Source organism: Benincasa hispida, chromosome 5 (genome assembly GCF_027475165.1).
Source record: "Benincasa hispida cultivar pf3 chromosome 5, pf3_genome.v1.1, whole genome shotgun sequence".
In the NCBI taxonomy this organism is placed as follows: domain Eukaryota; kingdom Viridiplantae; phylum Streptophyta; class Magnoliopsida; order Cucurbitales; family Cucurbitaceae; genus Benincasa; species Benincasa hispida.
Window position 1 is genome coordinate 22,893,144 of NC_143482.1, and position 8,562 is coordinate 22,901,705.

The 8,562-nt window shown below is 32.7% G+C and overlaps 1 protein-coding gene across 3 annotated transcripts; it reads right to left on the minus strand.

Annotated features, from left to right (window-relative positions):
• Positions 1 to 706: 706 nt before the first annotated feature.
• Positions 707 to 3,095, minus strand: LOC120078669 (small ribosomal subunit protein uS7). Of its 3 annotated transcripts, XM_090313943.1 has the most exons (3): positions 2,951 to 3,093; positions 1,758 to 1,894; positions 707 to 1,557 (listed from the first exon to the last, which is right to left on the minus strand). In XM_090313943.1, the coding sequence occupies exon 3, from the start codon at positions 1,550 to 1,552 to the stop codon at positions 929 to 931; it is 624 nt and encodes a 207-aa protein (XP_090170069.1). In that variant the 5' UTR covers positions 1,553 to 1,557; positions 1,758 to 1,894; positions 2,951 to 3,093; the 3' UTR covers positions 707 to 928. The 3 variants fall into 3 exon arrangements, with proteins under 3 accessions (XP_090170069.1, XP_038888892.1, XP_038888891.1); XM_039032964.2 differs by lacking the exon at positions 1,758 to 1,894 and having other exon boundaries at positions 2,872 to 3,095; XM_039032963.2 differs by lacking the exon at positions 1,758 to 1,894 and having other exon boundaries at positions 2,951 to 3,090.
• Positions 3,096 to 8,562: the final 5,467 nt, after the last annotated feature.

Below are 8,562 nucleotides of genomic sequence, written 5' to 3' on the forward strand. Positions count from 1 at the left end.
TTTTAGTTGTTTATACAAAGATTTCTAGCAAACTTAACAAAAAGGTACATAACAATACTAAAATCTCAAGAAAGTCTTTGGCAAACTTTATCATCTTTTACAAAAAATATTTATACACTTTATCAATACATAACAGAGAACCAAAAATAAGGAACAAGTGGCCTAGTTGATAACGGAGGGAAACAAGGAGTCTAAAAAGGCAAGGGAGAAGGCAAAATTACATATTGGTTCACTTTTCACATTTATGAAAGGTTTGATTTTTATGATAAGTGATTTTTCCATTAGTCAACTTAAAAAAATTATTCTAAACCTAAAAAACTAAGACTTCGTATAGTACTTATTTCTTACAATGATTTACATCTTTCTTAAGTAATCAAAATTGACTTGGACTTTTAATCCATTGATGAAAAATAGATGACAAAGAAAGAAATTTGAAGATGGAAGTAGTATTTATAAACTTAATTTTCAAAAACAAAATGATTAACAAATGAGACCTAAAATGTTTAAATCAAATAGACATTAAATTTAGTATACGAGATGATTTCATCAGATTTAACAGTCTAGTTAGTTAACATTACATTACGGGAAAAAAAACACCTTGACAAAATTGAACTATTATTAGAGACAAACATCCCTGACAATATGGACCCAAAACATACATTTAGCAAAATATTTACCTAGAAACTAAATGATACTAGGAACCATATTTGAAACTTTAAGAAACAACATCATGCATTAGCTTGTTCCGATGGAAAACATTAATGATATCAAAATTTCAAAAAGCTTAAAACAAGTAGATATGAATCGCCGCAACAAGGAAACCAAAAGGGAACCTAAGACTATGTTCATTACAAGAATGTTACCAGACACAAGAAAAAGAACATGAAACTCTAGCTATGCCACATAAAACAAACCCTGAAATATAACCTTAACGATTGGCCTTTGCAACTCTCTCGATCTCGTCCTTTTTCTTGATTGCATAACTGTTTGATGAACCCTTCGCTGCATTAATAAGTTCATCAGCCAAGCATTCTGCAATTGTCTTGATATTCCTGAAGGCAGCCTCACGAGCACCAGTTGTTAGGAGATAGATTGCTTGGTTAACGCGGCGCAAAGGGGATATATCCACGGCCTGACGCCTAACAACACCAGCTGAACCGATTCGAGTAGCGTCTTCACGTGGCCCACTGTTAACAACGGCATCGACAATGACTTGAATTGGGTTGAGATCAGTTAGAAGATGAATAATCTCCATTGCGTGCTTAATAATCCTGACAGCCATAAGTTTCTTCCCATTGTTCCTACCGTGCATCATAAGTGAATTTGTGAGCCTCTCGACAATTGGGCACTGAGCTTTTCGAAACCGCTTGACAGAGTATCTCCCAGCAGTGTGGGGGACATAGGTGGCATGCTTGGCAGGTGCAACCCCAATGTAATCAACAAGAGAGATGTCATTTACCTGGACATCATCAAAGGTCCACCGGTTGAACAGCTTCACATCGTGATGAGGCTGGGTCAGTTCTTGGTTTACCACATCAACTTCAACAGCCATTATTCCTGAACATTTATTTACATAAAAAAAGTGAGCACTAGTTGGATTAAACACGTTGTGCATATATATATATATATATATAATCTAATCATTTTCATATTCTCCCTTCTTCAAATTAGATGGTTAAACCCTCTAGTCTTAAATTAAAAGGCCACATTTCCCCTAAAAAAATACAGGCAACATCTGGAATTTCAAAACCTCGTACGGTTCAACTATAAATGGGAGTAGCAGAAGTAGACCATAGATGTGGTGATAAAATGAGAAAATCACAAGCATAGGACCATTTCCAATCAAGAGTTCCACATTCTCCCATCTTTCACACTAGGGCAGAGAGAGACCTCCCTAGAAACCAGATGACAGGAAGGATCGATCAGATCAGGGAATCTATAATCCAAATTCTTCCTAAAATTGGAATCATAAGACAATGTTGCAGCATAAAAGATGCGAAGAGAAACCAGATACATATTTTCCAGAGACAAAATTATAAAGGCAAACGAACTGAAACACCTTAGATAAATTAATGAGTAAAAAAAGAGGAAAAAAACAGCCAAGATAAATTACCACAAAATTCTATAAATTAGAAATGGAATCAAGCTTTTTCCACAAAAGTAATAAATCCAAACTCAAAAATTAAACAAATAAAACTCTACTTCTTATTATTCAATTCATTAATAATAGATTAATATGTGGAACACATAGTATAATCTCGAAAAACAGGGTTTCCTAACAAAAAAATAAAAAGAAACACAGAAGTGGAGGTTGGTTGAAAATATTAGTATTCATTTGTCCCTTTCTATAAAATTCAAATAAGAAAATAGTATCGTGTTGACAACATTCAGAACAAAGATTCCCCAAGCTTCGGTAGAAGAGTGGATCTTCTGAAGGAAAATTGACATCCCTAATCGCTAATTATCCTGTCCATAAACAACAACTGTGCAAGTATAAAGAGATACAAGTTAAGTGTACTAAAAAATGAGTCTTGAAATTTCAGAGATATTTTGTGGCAATAATATTCATAAAAGGCAGTTTAATGACAGGGGGAAATACCGCTAAATTCATAGCAGTGCACGAGGGTTCTAACCATTAAATACCCAGAAGACCATTTTCAAATACAATTCTAAAACAATTCATTTTGAAAAAAAAAAAAAAAACACATGATCAAGAGTAATATTAACACAAAAGATCCAGAGTATTGCAATCCAAGGCATGAAGTATATAGATTCCAACAAATTCCATTCAAACTCGAAAAAGCCACCACATACTGGCAACAAAACTAAAACACAAGGAGAAAACGTGATAGAATTCGGCAAGAAATTTACCTACAATACTGAAGAACACCTAAGGAAAAGAATAACAAGAGAACCAAAACCAAAGGCTGAAATATGAAGGGTGTTTTACCGTAATGGGGCGGCGAAGGAGGGAAGCGGCTACTGTGAAAGGATAAAGAAGAGTGAGGAGGAAGGTTAGCAACCGGCTCCAATGGCCGATTGGTGTCTGTATGGCCGTAGAGAAGGGAAAGGATGCGGCCGTAATATTGGGACAGAGGAGAAATAAACCCTAAAGGAATATATATACATATTAAAACCGGTGCGGTTCGGGTTGAGCGATTTTTTCCTCCGAACCGGGCGGTCTGACATTTTATCTTTTTAGAAATTGTTTCCCCACTTATATACTTGTACCTCGCTTATTTACCCTTTTTTATGTTTAAATTTTGTTTGTGCTGTGATACGCACGTGTTGTGTAGAGTTTAAAAAGATAATTTATTTATAAAATTTTAAGGATATATTATAAAAACTATCCATTAAATATATTGGTACTTGTATTTATATTCTTAAATTTTTAATTTTAAAAATTGAACCCTAAAATTATATAAATGTTAAAATTGGTTCAATTATATCTTCAAACTTATATAATTGTATGGAATGTAACATTTATATTGGTAGAGTTCAACTTTTATCATTTTTGGGTCCAATTTCTACAAGTTTTATAAGTTTGAGGGTCCAATTTTAACACTTTATAAGTTTCGGGGCCCAACTTTTACAAGTGAAAGTTTGAGTGTAATTACAACTATCACTATGCTTCAGGAGTGATTTTTGTAATTTGCCCAAATTTTAAAGATACAACTTCATTTTATGAACAAGAGAGTTTTATTTCTTGAATAAATCAAGAAAAAAACATTTTAAAAAAATTGGAAGTTGAGTTTGGAAAAATACTAGTTGTTTTTTAGTCAAGTTTAAATTGTTGTGAATTTGAGGAGTACAATGAGAACACATATGCCAATAAAATAAATAAATAAAATATAAATATATGGAATAATAAATAATAAAAGTAAATAAAATAACAAATTATGGATTTCTCCACTTTCTCCAAACTTTTTGGAATTTGCCCTATCTGTGGCTTTCAAAACCCACAAAATGTCACTATTTATATAGAATTTGTCAAGTAGGAGGTGGATAGACACATGGACAACTCATTGGAAAATGGAGGTATGACACATGGTCAATGGACACTAAGCATAAACATCTAATGGACATCTATTTTTTATAATATTTATAATACTCCTCCTTAGATGTCCATTACATATAAAGTATGTCTCGTTAAAACGTTACTAGGAAAAAACCCATTGGGAAAAAAAAATCTTAGTGAAGGAAAAAAAAGTATATATTTCATATAATCTAATACTCTTAAAAATAATATAGTATATTTACTCTCTCTCATAGAAACATCACTTGAGATCTCCGAGACATCGTATTCCAATGTTGTGCACCAATTTTTCAAAGGTTGTTGTAGGTAATGAGTTTGTAAATAAGTCTGCCAGGTTATCATTTGAATAAATTTGTTATATAGTGACGTCACAATTTTCTTCAAGAACATGAGTGTATAAAAAGTTTTGGTGAAATATGTTTTGTTCTATCTCCTTTGATATATCCTCATTTGATTTGAGATATGCATGTTATGTTGTCTTCATATAATATTGTTGGAAGATTTTTACTAGAAGACAAACCACATGTTCCACGAATGTGCCGAGTCATTGATCTTAGCCATACACATTCTCGACTAGTCTCGTGAACTGCAATAATTTCAGTATGATTTGAGAAAGTGACTGTTATGGTTTGTTTCACCAATCATCATGATGTAACAGTTCCTCCACATATGAATTGATAACCTATTTGAGATCTAACTTTTATGTGGATAAGATAAATATCTAGAAGTTGTATAACCAACTAGATCATTCGATTTATTTGAATAAAACAAACTCATATCAATCTTTCCTTGGAGATAACGAAATATATACTTAATTCTGTTCCAATGTCTTTTAGTTGGAGAAGAACTATATCTTGCTAATAAATTTATTGAAAATGCAATATCTGATCTTGTATTAATAGCAAGATAGATAAGTGCACCAATTGTACTAAAATATGGTACTGTAGGACCAAGAAGTTATTCATTATCATCTCAAGGTTGAAATATATCTTTCTTCACATCTAATGAACGAACTTCCATTGGAATGTTCAATGGATGTGCTTTGTCCATATAAAATCTTTTCAAAATTTTCCCTATATAAGTTGACTAATTAACAAATATCCCATAAGCTAAATGCTCAATTTGCAAGCAAGGCAAACTTTTGTTTTTCCGAGTTCTTTTATCTCAAATTCTTTCTTAAGATATTTTATTGCCTCTGGAAGCTTTTCAGGAGTTCCAATTATATTTAAGTCGTCAACATATACAATTATAATAACAAATCCTGACTCTAATTTGTAACTTTATTGAATACAATTAGAGCTAAGATTTGTATGGGATATTTGTTAGAGTCAGATCCCAATACACATGTGAACTTGAAGTAACTTTATTGAATACAATTAGAGTCATCAACCAATTCTAATGTGAACTTGAAGTAACTTTATTAGAATGCATCGCTATTGTCTCATTTCGATCCCCATGCATATGGACATATTGGATTATTTTGATATCTTTCATTCAATAAATATCCACTCAAGCGATTGTATCATATTCGTCCTGATTGTTTCGATCTATATCATGATCTTTGTAACTTTATTGAATACAATTTTTGAGAATTTGATTTATATGTTTTAAGTATCTTAGATCCTTTTGGGGTTCTCATATAAATATCATTATCAAGAGATCCATATAAATATGTTGCGACTACATCCATAAGATACCTGTTCAGATTTTCATATACAATCGAACCAATTAAATATCTTAATGTATTTGCACCCACCACTGGAGAATACGTCTTCTCATAATCAATACTAGGTCTTTGTGAAAAACCTTGTGCAACTAGTATTGCTTTATATTTTGTGACCACGTTATTTTCATTTATTTTTCTTACAAATACTCATCTGTATCCCAGAGGTTTGACACCTTCTAGTGTATACTGGTTCAAAAACCTGACATTTTGAAAGTAAGTTTAATTCTACCTCGATTGTTTTTGTCTACTAAAACCAATTTTTTCTATGTCGACATTCTTCAACAGATTTTGGTTCAAAATTCTCATTTTTAGATATAATATTAAGAGAAATATTATACGCAAAAATGTTGTCAATAACTACATGAGTTTGGTTCCATATTTTTTCTGTTATGACATAGTTTATTGAAATCTCATTATTATCTTTAGGTATTTCACTTTCATCACTAGTCATGTCAAGGATTTATTTATGGGTATTTACGTCATCAACCAAATCTTCTTGATTATTAATTATTTTTCTTTTTCGAGGATTTTTATTTTTGGAACCCACTGGTCTACCACACTTCTGGTGTGTTCCAAACTCATTAATGACAACTTGCTATGTTAGGATATCAATTTTCGATGGAACATTTTCAACTGATATATGTGATTTAGTTACTTTATTTGCATCTATAAACACACATGGTAATTGATTTGCTATATTTTACAAATGAATTATCTTTTGAACTTCAACATTGATCTGTATAGAAATCTAAATGAGACTATAACGATGCATTCCATGTAATTTCTTTTTCCAACTTCTTAATTCCTCCGCTTAATGCTAGAAAATTTGTCTCATTAAAATGAAAATCAACAAATCATGAAGTAAATACATCACCTTTCAAGGGTTCAAAATATTTGATAATTGATGGAGAATCATATCCACATATATTCCTAATTTCCTTTGAGGATCCATCTTAGTATGTTATGGTTGAGCACTGCACATCAAAAAAATTCTCAGTTGGGAAATATTTGGCTCATAGCCATAAGCTAATTGTAATAGCGAGTACTTATGATAAACTAGTGGCCTAATGCGTACAAATGATGTTGCATGCAAAATAGCATGTCCCCATATAAATGTAGGAAGCTTATCTCTCATAAACAATGGTCTAGCAATTAACTGCAAACGTTTTATGAATGATTATGCTAAACCATTTTGTGTATGAACATGAGTTATATGATGTTCAACACTTATTCTAATTGACATACAATAATCATCAAAAGCTTGAGATGTAAATTCATCAGCATTATTAAAACAGATAGTCTTAATTGTGTAATTAGGAAATTGTGCTCTTAACTTAATTGTTTGAGCAAGTAATCTTGCAAATGCAAGATTTCAACTTGATAATAAGCACACGTGTGACCATCTACTAGATGCGTCTACTAATACCATAAAATATATAAATGGTCCACTTGGTGGGTTAATAGATCCACATATATCACCATGAATTCGTTCTAAAAATGCTAGTGATTTAGTCCCCACTTTAACTGGTGATGGTCTAATGATTAGTTTGCCTTGAGAACAAGCATCACATGATAATTCATTAGATTGAAGAATCTTCTGGCTTTTCAATAGACATCCATTTGAATTATCAATAATTCTTCTCATCATTATAGATTATGGATGACTCAATCAGTCATGCCAAATTGTAAATATGTCTGGATTCATGAACTTCAGATTCATTATTGTAATGTTTCAATTACTCGTGCATGAGTATAATATAATCAAGAAGATAAAGTAAACAACTCTTTCGATATACGTTTTTTATTTGAGATAGTAGATATGATATATAGATATTCCACATTATTCTTACTATCAGTCTCAATACGATAACCATTGCAACGTATATCTTTAATGACAAGGATGACACATCAGCTCCTTTGACAAAAGAAGAAGGCCAGCTTGGAGCTACCTCAGCAACCACCGTGGCGTCTCTCTCTCCTCAAACCGTTTATGGTATAACCAATTGTTGCCCGATCACCTGCACACCAAAAAAGGACAGAAGCTGTTAAATTTGATTCTTTCTAATTTGTCGTTTCTCATATTCAATTGATGTGTATATATATACCTTTATTCATTCTGTAAATGATACAAGAAAAGAGAAGGAAATAGCACATATCAATATACAAAGAAAAATGAAGAATAAATTACCTTCCTCAGCTAAGCTCCCCTGTCTCACTTTTTCCCTGTCCTTCATCAACCATTTTGTTCATAGCTACTCTGACTTGGTATCAGAGCCACCAGATACTCTTTGCTCTCTTGATAAGCAAAACAATCCCAAAATGGCAAACCCACCAGCTACCTCTCAGCCTACTTTTCCTAGAATCATTAACAGTGGAAACATCACAAATCCACCCCTCAATCAGCTACTAAACCAGGCGACATCCATTAAGATGGATAGGTCCAACTTTCTCCTCTAGCAAAACCTAGCATGGCCAATACTCAGAAGCTACCGTCTGGAAGGCTTCCTAACCGGAGAAAACCCCTGCCTAAGTCGTTTCATTGTCAGACAAGCAAATGAACATTCAGGTGAAAGTTCAAGTGCTGATCCGAGCCCTGCAAATTCAGCAAGAGTTGAGCTACAATCCAATCCATCTTATGAAGCATGGATAGCAGTCGACTAACTAATCTTAGGTTGGCTTTACAACTCTATGAACCAAGATATTGATACGCAAGTAATGTGACACCAAACAGAAAGGGAGTTATGGAAAGATGTCAAAGAGTTTGTTGGAGTTCAATCGAGGGCTGAAACTGACTACCTGA

Coding starts and splice junctions, on each gene's coding strand:
- LOC120078669 (XM_039032964.2), bottom strand. CDS start 1,552: ATGGCTGTTGAAGTTGATGTGGTAAACCAAGAACTGACCCAGCCTCAT.